Here is an 18,230-nt window from a genome sequence, read left to right as displayed (position 1 = left end):
TGCCTGTGTCCTAACCGCCAGGATAGTGGTCAATCCCACCTTCAGGTCAGGTTCCAGCATCAGGCCCTGTCGATACCCACAGCTGTTGCACCCAGCGTGTGCTGATAGACTCTGGAACATCCAGTACGTTTACAAACACTAGAAACTGCCTAACACCAGGCACGGGGGCTGGGAGACGGGGGATGTGTAGGGTACAGAGCACAGCTCCCCTAATGCTGGGCAGGAGGCTGGAAGATGCATAGGATACAGGGCACAGCACCCCTAATGCTGAGCAGGGAGGCTGGGGATGTGTAAGGTACAGAGCGCAGCACCCCCTAAGTTGGGCAGGGGGGCTGGAGATGGGGCAATGTAGGGTACAGAGCACAGAACCCCTAATGCTGGGCAGGGGGGCTGGGAGATGCGTAGGATACAGAGCACAGCGTCCTCTAACACCTGGCAGGGGGGCTGAGAGATGGGGGGTGTAGGGTACAGAGCACAGCACCCCCTAATGCCTGGTAGGGGGCCTGGAAGCTGGGGGAATATGTAGGATACAGAGCACAGTGCTCCCTAACACCAGGACACGAGGCCTCGTCCATGTCAGGGCAGAAATGATCACACCCTTCGAATGGGGGATCTGGCAGGAGCACTGCTTTACATTAAGGTTCTTTTGGTGATAGGCTAACCTTACCCCTGTCCTGCATTTTGAGTGTGAACAGCTGTAGATGGAAACCCAGATGGCAGAGATGGAGCAGGACTAACCGTGATCACTTAGTCTAGCCCTCACCCTGTGTCTAGCCTGTACAAGTGTTGAAAACAGCAGGTGCCTTTTCTTGCCCTGAGATGTCAACGCTTGCTACGGCTTTCTCCCTCTATGGGTTGTGGGATCCAGTGGAGCGGTCTGTGTTCTGTTTACAGGACAAGATGTGTAAATCTTTTATACCTCTAAGTATTACTGTAAATACAGTTATTTAATATATCAAAGAAATAAAATAAATAAAAGCATAAAAATACATCAGAAAGCACCAAATTGAAACAGAGGATTGCTATGTATAGGGGGGATTGCTATGTACCGGGAGGGGAGGGGGAGCACATGACTAGTTATCTGCTCAATAGCTTTATTCAACATGTACTTTTTGACATGTTCCCACACCTGGTGTAGGGTTTATGTTCTACCCTCCGTTCCCATTTCCAGTCGTGTACATTTTTGGCGCTGTACCTGGTGACTGGACAGGGCAGGAAGCCAATGGGGAAGAAGTCATGGTCTGGCACGAAGTGTTCCACCTTGCTCCAGGCGGGGTCTGATGCCAAAAGCCCCCAGAGAAGGGAGGCTGGCTTTTCCCAGAGCTAGGGCAGCTGGGCAGCTTCAATGACCGGGCTCTCCGCAGTGCACATTGTGGTCATCCTATGGACAAATGTCCATAGGCTGCAGCAGGCTGGAGGCTGGATCTTGAAGGCCTCCAGGATGAAGATGGTCTGAGAAGCCAGGCATCAGACTGTGGACTTGCTGTCCTGCTGCAAGCCTTTGAGGTCTAAGATTGAAAGGAAGGAAATGGAGGTCAGAGCCATGGCACTCTGGAGAGCCCCGGCAAGCCAAGCCAGCTCTGTACCTCTCGGCCCACGACAAGGAGGCAGCAGGCCGGGTGGCAGGAGGCAGGGGACTAGTGGGAACAACCGCAACCCTCACTAAACATCCCCACCGTCCTCCACAGCTGGGGGAGCCTCCAGACATAGGCAAGAAGTCCCAATGAACCCCATTCACTCACTATTTCTAGGACTGCCTCATCCCTGCAGTATCTGAGAGCTCATCCCTGCCTGTATTTACCCTCCCCCTTCCCCCTCAATGCACAGATGGGCACTTAGGCCTAGAGAGGGGGAGAGTCACAAAGGGGGCTTGGGCATTGTTAGGTGCCGCCTAACTTCAGGTGCCCTGCTGCCCTCCAGGAAATGCCGAGGAGGGAGCTCAGCCATTCTCTAGCTCCGGTTGGGAGGCCTAGCTGTGAACCTGCTCTGGGAGTGAGGAGTCTGAGCTATGTCACCCACCCTTCCCTTTTCCCAAACAAATGTGGTGGAAATGCCACTCTGCCCTGGTAGGGGCCATGGCCAGGGTTGTGCTCTTCCCACCAGCACAGCCAGGGGAGTGTGCGGAGGCCAGTGGCTGTAGGAGTGGTGAGGCAACTCCTCGCCCCACCCAATCTCTCAGCCTGGCTGCAGGGGGGTGTTGAGCTCAGAGGATGCAGAGAAGACTCAGCAGTTGGGTGGGGCACCATGGTCATGGCACTACTGGACTCAACATTCAAGTGATTTTGAGTGTCTGATTGTCACAGCACTGAGCACCTGCCCTCTGCCGGCCAGACCCTTTAAAGGGGGGTGTCACATGTTGCCCCCCCCCAAACAAATTACTGGTCACTCTGTAACTATCTCAGCCGCAGACTCCAGTTCGTGGCCTCACCTGGGATACGTTGGGACGCTCATCATGCACAAGGAGGAGCAGTGGGATCAGGCTCTGGAGCACATGCTCCTTCATCTGCCTCCGGTTGGGCCCCCTTACAAGCTCCAGCAGGTCTTTAAAGAGAGTGATGGAGAGCACCTGGAGCTTGCTGGACACCTGCAAGAGACGATATAGGAAGGGGAGGAGACATTGTGACAGTCATTCTCATCCAGCGGGGCAAGCGCACACTGTGCCAGAGATGTCTGCCCTGCAGGGGGTATTGGTAACTCACCTCCAGCCATACAGCCTGTCATGGGTCTACCCTCACTTGAAACTGGGGGGTTTCAAAGTGAGGACCCGCATGCCACCATGTCAAAGGTCTCACCCCCACTTGGAACTGTTGGGCTCCAATGTGGGGACCTGACTTGGTTTCCCTCTAAACTAAAATCCTAGTTTAGATCTAGTAAGCTGCCACCACTCAATCAGGAAATGTGGATTGAGACACAGTCCTTCCCCAAAATCCTAGGGGATTCCAAGAGCCCCAAATCCATGGAGTTCTTACACCCAGGAGAAACAAACCATTCCCCCTGCTTCCTCCCCCCTCCCTTTTCCTAGGAGAGAGATACCTGATTCAAACTGCTTGAATCAAACCCAGGAGGAACTGTCTCTTCCCCCCTCCCCTTCCCCTGAATTTCCACAAGAGAAGGAATTAACCAAGTCCAAAGAAAAGAAAAGAATTTATTAAGAGAACAAAAAGAAAATACAGAATCTCTATGAGCCCAAGCTGGACACTCATAGGGTATAACCTTATCAATCTCTGGAGAGAATCCCCTCTCCCCCTTTCTTTCTCAGTGAAAGCAAAGTAACAGCAAACAGGAATAAAGAATTTCCTTTAGCAAACACACAATTGCAAATATAGAAATCAAATCATAAGACTAATTCGCCTTTCTAATTAATACTCACTATTAATTAGTAGAAACTACTCCAGGAGAACTTGGAGACATGACTGGTCCCTTTTAGATCCAAAAAGAGTTTTCAGACAAACAAAGAAAACACAGACAAAAGCTTCCCTCCACAGAGATTTGAAAAAATCTTATCTCTGATTGGTCCTTTGGTCAGGTGGTCACCAGGTACTACATGTTAACCCTTTCCAGGGAAAAGAGACCTTAACTCTGATCTGTTTATTTATGACACAGCCACAGCTGGGGCCAGAGTCTCATGGGCATAGCGCCATTGAAGGCAATAGAGATGCAGATTTCCACCAGCTGAGGGGCTGGCCTGGTACCTTCTTGGCCAGGGAGAGCAGTAAGCTGGGGTGAGACTGCCCCTGGGCTCTCACAGCCAGCTCTGGGTGCACTGACATCAGCACCCGCCTGTGTCAGCCAAGGGGAAACGTTCAGGGTGGAGCAGCGCCAGGACAGGGGCGGCAGAGAGGGAGCGATGAGGAAAGATTCAAAGAGCAAACACTGGTGTAGTTTGTCCACCCGCTTTGCAGGCCCAGCTCACACTGGTGTTGACCCACAGCGGCCCTCTAGCCGGGCCAAGGGGGCCAGGCATGGGGGGCAAATTTCTACATTGGTGTTTGTTTGGGCCATGCTCAGGGACCTGAGGTGAATTTAACCAGGGCCAAGGGGTGGTAAATGTGCAGGAGTTCCCAGATAGGGGGCCTTGGAAGCCATGACTGGAAGTCACCCAGCCTCCAGGGGTTTGGGGTGGGGTGAGGGGTCAGCTCAGAACAGCTGGGCAGGCTCTGTACAAAACACGTGGGAGGGGTATAGGGGCATCAGGGCTGCACTGCAGCGGGCACAGGCAGATGTTGAACTGGCACCTCTCTGGTCTTCCCTCCAGTTGTTGAGGCCTGTTTGCCTTTCCCTGGTGATGGGCGTTGTGTTCATTAACACTATTTGGATTTAACCCCTGCCCCATAAAGAACCTGTTCTGTTCCCCTCGGGCCCGAAAGGGGTTTGGTTTAAAGGGCTCACCCCAGGGCGAGATCCTGCATCCTTGGTCCAGGCTGCCCTGTCTCTTTGGCCAGCTGGGGATCCAGGAGACCCTGGGAACAGCTTTAGCCAGGCCTGTGCCACTACTAAATAAAGAGCGGCAGGGTCCCAGCAGAGTTCGGGAGGGTTGAGAGTAGGATTTACCGTTATGAGAGCTGGGGAGTCCCTCCAGGAGCCCCCACTGGGGCATTACCCCTGGAAGGCAGTAATGGATGGGCCCCTTTCTCCTGCCCGCTTGCTGGATCTCGCCACCCAGTGTGGAACTGAACATCAGTCTGGTGAATGCGCCGGCGGGGGCTAGTTTGTGGGTACTAAAGACCTGAGAAGAACTTTCCCGTCCTTTGACACTGCCCTGCCATGAGAATGAAGGGGAGAGGAGAGGGCGGTAGCTACAGAACCTACAGACGGAGCCGTTTCCTTATGGAGCTGACAGGCCAGCTGTAGGATTCCTGGCCAGGGAAAGGAGGGGCAGATTTTCACCAGGGTACCATCACTTGTCACCCTGAAAGCCAGCAAGAGCATTGCAGCACCCTTTGCTACAGAGGCCCCCTTGCTGCATGCAGGCTCAGGAATGCACGTCCTTCCCCAAGGGGAGTCTCGTCCCCAGGCTGCCCTCATCCTGGTCAGTAGACCTGCAGGATATCAGGGTTCCCATCCTTTCTGCCATGTGCTCTCATGGAGAATGTGGTAGCAGAGGAAGGCGGGAATGGGCTCACGTCATTTATGACCATCCGTATTCTGGCTAGGAGGATAGCACAGGCCCTGCTAGCCCACCCCCCAACCTCCATTCACAAGTCTGCAGTTTGAACGGTCTCCTGTGAGCTGCCAGGCCTTACATCATCAAACAATGGCAGGAGTTGCTCAGCCACTTGCACAGCCGCGCGGCTGGCGCTCTGCCTGTCCATGCCGGTGAGGAGGTGTTTTAGCACGGCAATGGCCTTGGTGATGAGGTCTCTGTCTACCTCCTGGAGTTTCCCCACCTGTGTGAAAGGAGGAGCTGCTTTACGAAACACCCTCCAGTGACCCAACAAGCCATTTCCAGAACAACGTCTGCGTCCCCTGCAGACAGAGGCACGGGAACTAGGGGTGCTGCAGCACTCCCAGGTTTTACACAGGGCTCTGCTCCTGGCCCCACACACAGGGTCCCAGCTGCTGGCCCTGTGCCAACCCCCAGCTGTGGCCCCAGCCTCGGTCCCCTTTCCCCATCCACACCGCCCCCACCCCCACGCCTCCTGGAGCCATGGCCGTGCTCCTGACCCCAACTCTAATGGTGGAGGGGTGTGTGGACAGGGGTAAGTGGGGGGGTGAAGCACCTCCACTATAAAAAGTCTCCCAGCGCCCCTGCCTCCAGATGGCATGTTAGAGCCTCAAAGCCTTTGCACAGCCAACTAAGATCACGGACAGTGGGGCTGGCTATCTGCAACATAAGCAGCTGCTTCCTTGTACCCCAGATCTCAGGGGATGGTTTTTATTAGCAGATATCATCCGTGGGAAGTTCTCTACACAAAACGTTGACCCCAAATAAATCAAGTGTATTATTGTTCAAATAGCACCTCGATGGCCTGTCTGCAATGAGGGCTTGTGCTGGGGGCTTTCCAGGCACAGTAAGAGATGGTCCCTGCCCTAGAGCTTACAGGCTAGACACACGAAGAAAGGATTTCTATCCCCATTGTACAGACATGGAACTCAGGCACAGAGAGGCTACGTGACTCGCCCCAGCCCACCTCACCTCTCTAGGTGCCCTGGGGGAGCGTGGGAAGGACGAAAGCCCTGCAGCGATGTCTGTCTCCTGTTCTTAGCTGCAGGCCACAAGAGCCCTGTACGAGATCCTCCAGGACAGGCCTGCAGGCAGGAGGTGAAGGAGGTTTTCCCTCAGCTTTAAATCTCTCTGCTCTTCCACATCACCTACACAGGCAGTACACTGCTTCGCACGAGAAGGAGCATAACCAGGAGGACACGCCCACACCCCTCAGCCCCGTCAGGTACCGCCAGCCCGACACCCAGCCTGGGTTCTGCACCGTCGCCCGCAGGCACGCGGCAAGGCCTGGCCTGGGCTCAGTAACAAGAGGCTCGCTCTGCACACAGGTTCGCGGTGAAGGCCATGAAAGCTTTGCTTCGATGTGCTGGCTACAAGGACCAGGTCACCTTCATCCTGAAGCAGGGCAGCTGGGACCTGCTCATGAGGTCCGACACACACCACAAAGGCGTCTGCCTGCTTGCCCGGTGAGTGCTGCCCAGAACTGATCACAGCAGCAGCTCCCCTCCCTGGCCCAGGACACGGCCACATTGCCTTCCCTGTTGGGTGAGACGCGGCTCCCAATCGCCTGCATGGAACAGGCTGCAGCCTCTGTGCTGTTGGCCAAGGGGTCAGTCGGCTACTTCTCCACCCTGCGCTGCCTGGCATAAACCGCTTCCTGCGTGGCTCTGGCAGGCGTGGCTGGGCAAAGACAGCCTCTGCCATGTCTTTCCGCAGCGTTGGTGTAGCCCTGTCAGGCCCAGCACATGAGAGAGACAAGGTGGGGGAGGGAATGTCTTTGGTTGGCCCAGTGACTGTGGGTGAGAGAGAAGCTAACACAGAAAGCTCCAGCGCTTGTCTTGGGTGAATCTAAGATATTCCCTCACCCACCCTTCTGTCTCTCATTACCCAATCTCTGGGCACATGAGGAAGGCCACCGACCCCACCGACACCCTTCTTTGTCTGCAGTTCTCTTGCAGCCCCAGCACTACGTGCTCAGAGCTGGCCTCATGGAAGGGCTCCCTGTCGAGTGATTAAGGGTTTGGGTCTCTAGCTGTAAATAATAAAAAAAAAATCTATTGAAAAGGGCTTTGTGACTATCTGTGTTTCTGTTAGAATGTCTTAGTGGCCCTTAAGTGAACTAAAAGTTGTAAAGGACCATCTTGGTTTGTTTTCAAGGAGCTGTCTGTCTTTTAAATTAAAAAATATATAGTTTTGAGAGCCTAGCTCTAGCTCAAAAAGCTGAAATGTATGTTGTAGAATGATGGGGGGGGGACCCTAAAAATCTGTTTACAATTTAAAAAAACAGGGATAGTTTAGATGTGTTTGAGTACAATAGAGCTGACCCACCCTGTTGAACTGGGTGAGGATGGTGAGCTTTGATTAATATGAAATGAAATAAAACCTCTGAAGTTCACAGATGCTATTGGACAGTTTAAGTTGGTTGTACTCTAGTAGACAGTTTAACTATAACCCCAGGAGTTGGTAGAATTCTACTGGAGAGTTTAACCCCCAGGAGTTAGTTAAACACTATTGGACAGTTTAAATCAGGGGTTCTCAAACTGGGGATCGGGATCTTTCAGGGGTCGTGAGTTGCTAGCCTCCATCCCAAACCCTGCTTCGCCTCCAGCATTTATAATAGTGTTAAATATATAAAAAAGTGTTTTTAATTTATAAGGGGGGGGGGTCACACTCAGAGGCTTGCTATGTGAAAAGGGGTCACCAGTACAAAAGTTTGAGAACCACTGGTTTAAATATAACCCATCTCTCTTTCTAGCAACTCAAAGTCATTAAAATAATATATTTACAAAATAAACAAGGGTCTAATCAAAAACTGAAATGTTTCAAGGGTTCATAAACCTCCACAATACTTTAGAACAAGTGTTTGCGCTAAAGAAAATCAAACATGTAAAAGCTCTGGGTATTTGTAGGGTGCTTACTATGGTTGTGATACACCCAACAACCCCCAAATTTTAAGCATGAAAGAAAGATGCTTAAAAAACAAACAAGCCCCAGACATTCATTGATATCTGCAAGGGGCCCCACACGTGGGAATGGGTACAGTAATGTTAAGGATTGTTGTGTATGGTGATTTAATGTTTAATACTGTAAGAAGGCCCCAAAGAAAAATGTATGTTAACTACAAGAAAAAAAATTAGCCAAAAGCAGCCCAGTTGTGCAGACAACTTAATTCCCCCTGCCCAGATCACAAAAGGGAATGTTAGGGGAGGAGGGCCTAAAGTCCTTAAGTATCTATTAATTCAGAGTTGTGATGATCGAATCTACCTGCTAACTACAGACTTTTGAAATCTGTTTGAAACAAAGAGTTAGGCTGGTGTAAAAATCTCAGTTTTTTTGGAGACAGTTTCTGTTGAAAGAGGACAATCTTGAACTGAATTTCTGCTGGACTGCAAGAGGAGGTGTGCTCCCTGTTTTTAACTTTGAAAATATATAATACATAATGTCACTCTTTGGCCATTCTGTCCTTACTAAATAACGGCACCAATCTTATTACAGTGTGATCTGTTGTCTTTGTGTAAAATATACCCATTTAGAAAAAAAAGCTGAAATATATGTTGTAGAATCGTGAGAGGGGAACCTCCCTAAAAATCTGTTTACCATTTAAAAAAACAGGGCTGGTTCAGATATGTTTGAGTACAATAGAGCTGACCCACTCTGTTGAACTGAATGGTTTTAACCACAACCCCAGGTCATAGCCAAAGTGACTGAGATAAACCACCCTTGTTGCCATCGGGGTTAATGGTATAAGTGATCAGTAATTAAATTTGATGGGTGTACGCCCACAGTAAGAGAGGTGAGTGAGTGAGGATGGTGAGCTTTGATTAATATGCAACTGAAATAAAACCTCAGGAGTTAGCAGAAGCTATTAGACAATTTAACTATAACTCAGGAGTTGGTTCAATTCTATTGGATAGTTTAAATATGACCCCAGGAGTTGGCTGAAAGCTATGGACACTTGAAATATAACCCAGGGGTTGGTCGAATGCTATGGGTCACTCTTTCTAGCAACTCAAAGTCATTAAAATAATAATTTACAAAAATAAACATGGGTCTAACCCAAAACTGAAATGTTTCCAGGGTTCACAGACCTCCACAATACTTTAGAACAAGCGTTTGCGCTAAAGAAAATCAAACATGTAAAAGCTCTGGGTATTTGTAGGGTGCTTACTATGGTTGTGATACACCCATTTTATTTCAAAAACAGCCCCCAAATTTAAAGCATGAAAGAAACATGTTTAAAAAACAAACAAACAATCCCCAAGACATTCGTTGATATCTGCAAGGGGCCCCACACTTGGGAATTGGTAGAGTAACGTTAAGGATTGTTGTGTATGATGATTTAATGTTTAATACTGTAAGGCCCCCAAAGAAAAATGCTTTAATTAAAAGAAAAAAAAATTAGCCAAAAGCAGCCCAGTTATGCAGACAACTTAATTCCTCCTCCCCAGATCACAAAGGTGAATGTTAGGGGAGAGTAGGGTGACCAGATGTCCCAATTTTATAGGGAGAGTCCTGATTTAGGGGTCTTTTTCATATATAGGCTCCTGTTACCCCCCACCCTGATTTTTCACGCTTGCTGTCTGGTCACCCTACTCCTCCCCGAAAATGGAGGGGCCAAAATGGTTTTTAAAAGCAGTTTTGTTTTTATTCTGGAAAAAAAATAGTTTTGTTTTTTTAAATGGGGTTATTTGTCTTCTTAAAAGAGTTGGCTTTAATGTTTAAATTGCTAGCGTTTCAGGGGCCCAAGCTAGAGAGACTTGTGGGTGTTTAAAAAGGCTTTCGGGGGCCCCTCACCTCAGGGGTGACTCCCGCCAACGGATCTCCACCCCCCCCCCCCCCACGCGTCTCCGCGCCCTGCAGAGAGTCTGGGCCCAGGCAGGGCAGCTCCGCACGTTGCCTCTGTCCCCCTCCCCCACCAGCCCTGACCCTGCTGCCAGCCCATTGGCCGGGAACAGCAGCCAATGGCAGCTGTGGAGGGCGTTGCCAGAGCTGCCTGGCCACGCCTCCACAGCAGGGAGCCGCAGGCAGAAAGCAGGAGGAGCCTCTTACTGTCAGACAGACGCAGCCCTGGGGGTGGGGGAGCAGCAATGGGCACCCGGGGATGACGTTAAATACAAAGTTCAGAGGGGGTTTCCTTGGGGGGGGGGCTATAGCAACCCACACAGAGCAGACCTGGGCTGCAGCTGGCTCTGTCCACCACTCCTCCTCACCCCACAGAGACCCACACAACCCTCTGCTCCCCAAAAAGACCCCACTGGCCCCTGTGCCCCCATCACCCCTCACCAGAGAGCCCCCGCTTCTGCCTCCAGTGACAGCTCCCCTCCCCCTCTGCTCCCTACAATCTCCCCCTTTGCCTTCCCCCTTCTCCCAAGTCCATTGGCCGGAATGCTCCCAACCACCAGGGCTAATGGGAGCTCCATCTGTAGCAGGGTGCCTGCTTGCAGATGCAGACCTCCCTGGCTGTTCCTCAACAGCCCAGGGAGGGGGAGCCACAGGTGAGCTAGCCCCTGTCATCATCATTGCAGGCCCAGCAATTCTCTGGGTATTTAATTTCACTTAGGCAAGTAATTCAGTCTTCTCTTTCTTTCCAGACAGTTTGTGGCTTTTCCTGTAAGAAAACTTACAATTTCTTTGCAAAGTAGTCCATTTATAGTTTTTCACTTGAAACTATAGTTGTTCATAAGCTCATTTATTTTGTTAACTCGGTTTCATAGGCAATTTAAAAAGTCACTTGAATTGTACCTAGTTTTTTCCACTGGTCCAAAACCACATGAAAGATGTGCGGATTTTTATTTCTGTGGGCCAAAGCACCCTAAGTAGAAATATAAATGTTGAAGCTAGAAAAGATGGGTAAGGGTCCCTTCAGGAAACTGTCCTCAAGTCATTCATTCTTCTGGGCATTCCATTTATTGTTCCCTCCTATAGTGATAGAGATCAGTGTTTCCGGAGGAGATGCAGAAAACTGGGGCAACCCTGCAGCAACTCTGTCTCTACCCTTGTTCTCTCTCTGCTCCCTCTACCAGCCCCTTTGGTCTCCCTAGGATTCCCCCTACCATTACTCCTTCTGGGTTTCTTTCCCTGATGCTTCTCATGAAGTAAAGTTTGTCATTACAGCTTCTTATCTTTGTACTATATTTAATTTTGATGTATTTATTAAGTGTTAATTAATGCACTATGGGAGTCCCCCTTCAACCCTCTGTACAAATTGATCCCCTTCTTTCCATATGTTTTGCCCATAAGGTTTTCTGCAGCCCTAGGGCAGCCAGCAATAACCCCTGTGCCTTTGCAATGGGGTGAGGGAAGGTGACCGTGGGTTCCCTAGTTATGTGATTTGCAAGAAGTGTTATCATTACTCAGGGTACCAAACGTGTTTAAATGATATAAGTGCCTTGTAAAATCCCAAAGTAAGCTCATTTTCATTTTTCAGGTAATAATCTCATATACAGTCTACACATATTTTTCATTATTAGTTTAATTTATTTTTATTGTTGTTATTAGCTAGATTACTGTGGGGTTTTTTTCAGTGTGAAAAATGGTGTGCTATTTTAGGGGTTGAATGACATGATACAGTGTGGCCAGCGTGTTGGGAAGACAATGGTGTTGGAACAGGAATGTCTCCATGCTGAATCTGTGAGTAAGCAGTCTGTGCTTCAGGGTCTGAGGACAGATTGGGTTACTGGTGTTCCTGAGCAGAACAGTTTTATGGCTGAACTCTTAAAGATGCAGGGGAGAGCAAGCCAGCTCTCAGCCTCAGACCCTTTGAATTTGTGTGGTATCTCTGTAAGACAAAGTCCAGCCTTGGAATCCATAGCAGCTAAGGAGTTAAAAGCTAGTGTTTGTGTTAATGCAAATTACCTGGCTGGCAGGGAGAAGAAAGACTTGCTAATAGCTGTTAGCAAACAGAGCCCACCCCATCAGCCAGTGAATTCTGTTAAGCAAGAGAAATCAGGGTTTAATCCTGCAGGACAAGGAGGAAAGAAAAAACTGAACTTTGCAAAGGGAAGCCACACGTTAACCCTAAAATGCCCAAACCCCAATGGTATTGAGCCAAAGGTGTGGTGTGACAAACATGATTGTAGATGGACACTTGCAATACATTTGTTGTTATTGCTAATGGTAATGTTTGTTACTAATGTGTTGCTATTACCAAGAAAGGTAAAAATGTGCAATGTGCCTAATCTTGTGGAAAATCCCTTAAACATGTTGAGAGTAATGCATGAAGACATACTTTATGTTAAAAGGCCGTGTTATACTAATGTTTCACTGTTAATGCCTGTAGACAATCTTGGAACTTTTCATAGAAGAAAAGACACTCCAGACCTAACGTGCTGTATAAAAAGGGAAACTAAGGCACACTACCAAATTGATTTTATGGCTAAATGCCAAGATTCCTGTACTATAAAAATTACTATCTATCTTAACTTGATGTTAATTGGGCTCCAAACATGTGCCAAAATTTGTATGGATAAAGTAGCTCTGTTCTTTAGCTCTTGGCAAGATCACATGAAACATACAGGAACCCTGCTGCAAAAGCAGATCCAATCCGCTGTTGTTCAGACCAGCTTTTACCTTAAGTTTGTAAAGAGATTCAATCATGTTATTGAACATGACTTTGATAAACCATTTCTGTTATACGCTGGTACGGCCTCTAGCCCAACACTAGCTGTAGTGAGACAGACCCAAGGAAAGGGGGCCCTTGGGATGCAGTCAGTGATGTTTGTGACATCCCTTCCTGCATCAATTTTGCGTTGGGGGTGTGACGTTATTGATATAAATTGGGACCATATAGAACATGGGTTGCAATCAAGGTCCTGTAGTGGCACCAAATCTTAGGTAAAGGGGGTCATATAAGGTGTCTAAGACCAGGTTATGGGTTGCTGATTATGATTATGCTGTCTGTGTGCATGTATCATTTTTAGTTGAAGTTATGTATATTGGCTCTATACTGTCTGTATTTCAAGTTGGTGATGTGCTTCTGGGTGATATCCCAGACAAGTTGGTGTTAGCTCTGCTTAGCCTGCTTGATGGCCCATTAAGGACCATCAGCTACACAACTGACCCATGGAGAGAAGGCAAACATGCCTTGTGACTCAGCTAAGTATGCAGGGACTGGCCCATGTGACTCCAGACTCCATTTTGCTGTAATTTTCCACAGTAAGGACAAAGAGGTTCTTACACCTGGAAAAGCCTATATAAGGCTAATGCCTCATCTCCATCTTGTCTTCAATCCTGCTTCTTACCTCTGGAGGGACTTTGCTACAAACTGAAGCTCTGAACAAAGGACTGGATGACCCATCCCAGCGGGGGATGTACTCCAGAGACTTGATTTGAAACTGCAGTTTACTCCATCACTGCTGCAAGCCTGAACTAAGAACTTTGCCATTACTGTATGTAATTGATTCCATTTAACCAATTCTACCTCTCATCTCTACCTTTTTCCCTTTGTAAATAAACCTTTAGATTTTAGATTCTAAAGGATTGGCAACAGCGCGATATGTGAGTAAGATCTGATGTGTATATTGACCTGGGTCTGGGGCTTGGTCCTTTGGGATCGAAAGAACCTTTTTCTTTTATTGGGGGGTTGGTTTTCATAACCATTCATCCCCAGGACGAGTGCACTGGTGGTGATACTGGGAGACTGGAGTGTCTAAGGAAATTGCTTGTGTGACTTGTGGTTAGCCAGTGGGGTAAGACCGAAGTCCTCTTTGTCTGGCTGGTTTGGTTTGTCTTAGAGGTGGAAAAACCCCAGCCTAGGGCTGTGACTGCCCTGTTTGAGCAATTGGTCCTGATTTGGCAATCTCAGTTGGGTCCCGCCAGAACCGCACCGTCACAACCTGCCCAAGGCTCGCACGAGAAGGAGCATAACCAGGAGGATACGCCCACACCCCTCAGCCCCGTCAGGTACCACTAGCCCGACACCCAGCCTGGGTTCTGCACCGTCGCCCGCAGGCACGCGGCAGGGCCTGGGTTCACTCAGTAACAAGAGGCTCGCTCTGCACACAGGTTCACGGTGAAGGCCATGGAAGCTTTGCTTCGATGTGCTGGCTACAAGGACCAGGTCACCTTCATCCTGAAGCAGGGTGGCTGGGACCTGCTCATGAGGTCCGACACACACCACAAAGGCGTCTGCCTGCTTGCCCGGTGAGTGCTGCCCAGAACTGATCACAGCAGCAGCTCCCCTCCCTGGTCCAGGACACGGCCACATTGCCTTCCCTGTTGGGTGAGACACGGCTCCCAATCGCCTGCATGGAACAGGCTGCAGCCTCTGTGCTGTTGGCCAAGGGGTCAGTCGGCTACTTCTCCACCCTGCGCTGCCTGGCGTAAACCGCTTCCTGCGTGGCTCTGGCAGGCATGGCTGGGCAAAGACAGCCTCCGCCATGTCTTTCTGCAGCGTTGGTGTAGCCCTGTCAGGCCCAGCACATGAGAGACAAGGTTGGGGAGGGAATGTCTTTGGTTGGCCCAGTGACTGTGGGTGAGAGAGAAGCTAACACAGAAAGCTCCAGTGCTTGTCTTGGGTGAATCTAAGATATTTCCTCACCCACCCTTCCGCCTCTCATCACCCAATCTCTGGGCACATGAGGAAGGCCACCGACTCCACCGACACCCTTCTTTGTCTGCAGTTCTCTTGCAGCCCCAGCACTATGTGCTCAGAGCTGGCCTCGTGGAAGGGCTCCCTGTCGAGTGATTAAGGGTTTGGGTCTCTAGCACGTAGGCCACTGGACATTTAAGCCAGCAGGAACTAGTCCATGCCAACTGCGTGTGACTAGTCGCCCAGGATCCCCTGTCCTGTGTGTAACCCCTCTGAGGTTTAGAGAGCATGGCCCCTTTAAATCTTTTTCCCACGGGAGAGGAGGAGCCCTTCAGCTGGGGCCCACTGCAGAGAGGACAGACATACAGACACCTGGTGCATAAGATCTGCCAGGCTCCCAAGGACCCTTCTCCCTCCCCCTGAGTTGGACCCTTGCTCCCCAGTGCAGGGACCTGCTGGCATGTGCCAGGTTGTGCAGCGGAGCCGGGCGAGTGGGGTTTGATGACAGTCGGCCTTTGCCTGGCTCCCACCGGCCCGTGGGGAATCTCAGAGGGTGCCTCCCCACCCAGATGGGGAGATGCAGAGACAGCAGTGCCTGGGCCCTGTTTGGAAGATGCCCCCTGTCCCTCAGGTAGGCTGCTCTGCCCAAGAGCCCTGGGGATGGTCAGAGAAGCAGCTGTCAAATGGAGCATTGATTGTACTGTGTGCCTGTGGGGTGGGGGAGCAGGGTAGGGGGCACCCCTGGAGCCCTAAGAGAGATGGGCACTCACTTGTACTGAGACTCGGTCCCGTAGCCAAAGTGTTCCATCATGATCGGCCCAGAGAGCAGGCCCTGCAAAACAGAAACTTCAGAGCCCACACCCAGGGGATGGGATCAGCTGCGGGAGGGCAGGGCAGAGGGAGCTGAAAGGAGGTAGGCCACAGTAGTAGGAGGATCATATGTCCCATTTTGGCCAGGACAGTGCCTTTTTTAAGCCCTGTCCCGGCAGTCCTGACTTTTCTGGCAAGAGTGGGCATTTGTCCCGATTGCTCTTGCAAAGCTGATTAGTGGCAAGAGCAAATGGGCCAAATGCCCACTCTTGTTAAAAGAGAGTGGGGTGCGGAGGAACGTGCATGGCGGTGATGCCAGCCCCGCGCAGGGGGAGAGGCAGGGCTCAGGCAGGGGCAGGCAGGGCTCCCACCCCCGCCTCTGCTCCCTCGGCCTCAGTGCACACCAGACACTGATGCTACCTGGCCCTCCCTCAGTATAGGGGCACACCCTGATCCTGCCCAGCCATGCAGCCCTGCTGCAGGGAACAAGGGGCTTCCAAAGAGTGAGGTTTGGAGACTCCAGGAGGGTTAGAGACTGGAGCCATCATTATCCAGTGGGGGAGCCCAGGGAGGAGAGCTAATGATTTAGCCTTCGCTAAAGGGCTTCAGCTAAACTCTTACCTGCTCCACGGCGGGCTGGATCTGCCCAGAAGGGGAGGGGACAATGCTAGGCCAGCTGCCCGAATTACCCCAAATGCCTCCCCTCCTGAAAATAGATCCCCAGGATGTTTGGAAGGACTATAACCTCTCCTGCTTCAGGGCGTGAGCTACCCTTTAACTAACGGGATCAGGTTATTTCACAATTATCCACTGGGGAGGGGGGTTTCTTGCACCTTCCTCTGAAGGGGCCGGCGCTTCCATTAGGCGATCCTAGGCGGTCGCCTAGGGAGCCAAGATTCGGGGGGCGGCATTTTGTGCGCTCCCCACGGGGCGCGCGGGAGCTTCTGGTTCACTCCCATCGCGCCTCCGAAGAAGGACCTTCTGCCGACGTGCCGCAGAAAACAGCAGCAGGCAGTTGAGCAGCTCAATGACTGCTGCTGTCGCCTGCAGCATTTCGGCTGAGGGTCTGTCTTCGGTGGCGCGATGTGAATGGAACTGGAAGCTCCTGCGTGCCCCATGGGGAGCGCACAAAATGCCGCCCCCCAAATTCTGTCTAGGGCGCCAGAAACTCTGGCGCCGCTCCTGGGCGCTGGGCAGTGCCAGAGTCAGGACACTAGGCTAGATGGGCCTCTGCTCTGATCCCATATGGCAATCCCTCTGCTCCTGTGTCACAAAAGCTTGGTCTCTACTGCAGGGCCACTCAGAGGATTCCGGGGGCCTGTGGTCTTCGGCAGTGGGGGGGGCCCTTCCGTTCCAGGACCCGCCGCCGAAGTGCCCCGAAGACCCACGGCGGGGGCCCCCCGCCTCCGAATTACTGCCGAAGCAGGACCTGCCGCCGAAGTGCAGCCCAGTCTTTGGCGGTAATTTGGTGGCGGGGGGCCCCCGCCACGGGTCTTCGGGGCACTTCGGCGGCGGGTCCCAGAACTGAAGGGCCCCCCGCCGCCGAATTACTGCCGAAGACCGAGCTGAACTTCGGCGGCGGGTCCCACTTCGGCGGTAATTCGCCAGTGGGGGATCCGTCCGCCCCGGAGTGGACGGACCCCCCGCCGGCGAAGACCGGGATCAAGAAGCTCCTGCGCCCTACCCCACAAGAGTCTTCCGGGCCCCCCGGAGCGAATGAAGGACCCTGCTCCAGGAGCCCTGAAAAACTCTCGTGGGGGCCCCTGTGGGGCCTGGGGCAAATTGCCCCTCTTGCCCCCCCTCTGGGCGGCCCTGCTCTACTGAGCCCCGTGACTAATCAGGCCTCCATTCTCACCTGTTCCGTCTCCTCACTGTTATATCCTTGGGGCAGCCGGTGTAGGAAGCAATCACTTGAGGCCAGAGAGCAGGCAGCTAACCAAAACCTCCATTTTATTTACATATATACAGAGAGCTCCTCAGCCGGTTGAAACCGGTTGAGCTAACCCATAATAATCTAACTCAGTTGCCATAGCAACAAAACCATGACAACCAAATACACAACACTCACAGCCACTGATGCCACTTATCAGACAAGCGCTGCAATCAATCCAAGCCCTTCCTGGCCAGCTGCCCTGGCTCTAGCAAAGAGCACCAGGAAGTTCACGGCGTCACTGCCCTGCCAGCCATCTTGCTGTTAAGAAGCCCCAGATGAGGCATTTTCCCTGCAGGGCTTGAAATGCTGGAGGGAGGGCAACTCGCCTGGTTTGAGAGGGAGATTCCCCTTAGTAACCATGTGTCTGAGTTGCTGCTGGTTAACTCCAGCTCATATCTTTCCCCTTCCAGAGCCACGTCACAGCACACCACTGCCTGCCAGCCGGATTCAGAGAGCAGGGGCTTTTCTCCAAGCAATTAGCTGCTCCTCAGAGTCTTCTCCCTGGGGAGCCATCATCAACCTGGACCTGCCTGCTGCTTACTCCTCCCTCGCTAAGGGTTTGGAGCAGCACCTGGTGCCAGAAGCTGGCATCTAGAGGATACTGCAAGTTGGTTACCTGGCAGGTTGTTGGGGCGATGGCAACTACCCATTCTCCAGTGGGCGATCACAGGGGCATTCTCTCCTGGAGAAAGTCAGGGGAAGAGAAGGGGGCCCGAAGCTGCGGCTTGGACAATCTACAGCTTCAACTGCAGACTTTGATCTCCCCAGCTCTGGACTCGCTCTCTTGGTAACCG

The 18,230-nt window shown here is 51.4% G+C and overlaps 2 protein-coding genes across 3 annotated transcripts in view; both read right to left on the bottom strand.

Moving 5' to 3' along the window:
* LOC123369244 (maestro heat-like repeat-containing protein family member 7) overlaps positions 1–18,230 on the bottom strand; it is a 710,553-nt gene that overhangs the window by 64,336 nt on the left and 627,987 nt on the right. The window lies entirely within an intron of this gene.
* On the bottom strand, positions 1,038–18,212 carry LOC123369713 (maestro heat-like repeat-containing protein family member 7). 2 transcript variants are annotated; one of them, XM_045015640.1, is made up of 5 exons: positions 18,053–18,212; positions 15,464–15,525; positions 5,244–5,387; positions 2,429–2,584; positions 1,038–1,508 (listed from the first exon to the last, which is right to left on the bottom strand). In XM_045015640.1, exons 1-5 carry the CDS (start codon positions 18,084–18,086, stop codon positions 1,377–1,379), a joined length of 528 nt encoding a protein of 175 aa, XP_044871575.1. In that variant the 5' UTR covers positions 18,087–18,212; the 3' UTR covers positions 1,038–1,376. The 2 variants fall into 2 exon arrangements, 1 of the variants encoding a protein (XP_044871575.1); XR_006579125.1 differs by lacking the exons at positions 15,464–15,525; positions 18,053–18,212 and adding an exon at positions 6,137–6,382 and having other exon boundaries at positions 1,372–1,508.

The sequence above is a fragment of the Mauremys mutica genome, chromosome 4 (genome assembly GCF_020497125.1).
Source record: "Mauremys mutica isolate MM-2020 ecotype Southern chromosome 4, ASM2049712v1, whole genome shotgun sequence".
Classification (NCBI taxonomy): domain Eukaryota; kingdom Metazoa; phylum Chordata; order Testudines; family Geoemydidae; genus Mauremys; species Mauremys mutica.
This window is presented reverse-complemented; position numbering and strand designations above follow the sequence as displayed.

Bases quoted from the DNA above. Each gene is read 5' to 3' on its own strand.
- LOC123369713 (XM_045015640.1), bottom strand. From the start codon at position 18,086: ATGGGTAGTTGCCATCGCCCCAACAACCTGCCAG. The intron at 5,388-15,463 runs GTGAGTGCCCAT...CCTTTCACACAG, and splicing joins GGGACCGAGTCTCAGTACAA to GTGGGGAAACTCCAGGAGGT. The intron at 1,509-2,428 runs GTGAGGCCACGA...TTTCAATCTTAG, and splicing joins AGCGTCCCAACGTATCCCAG to ACCTCAAAGGCTTGCAGCAG.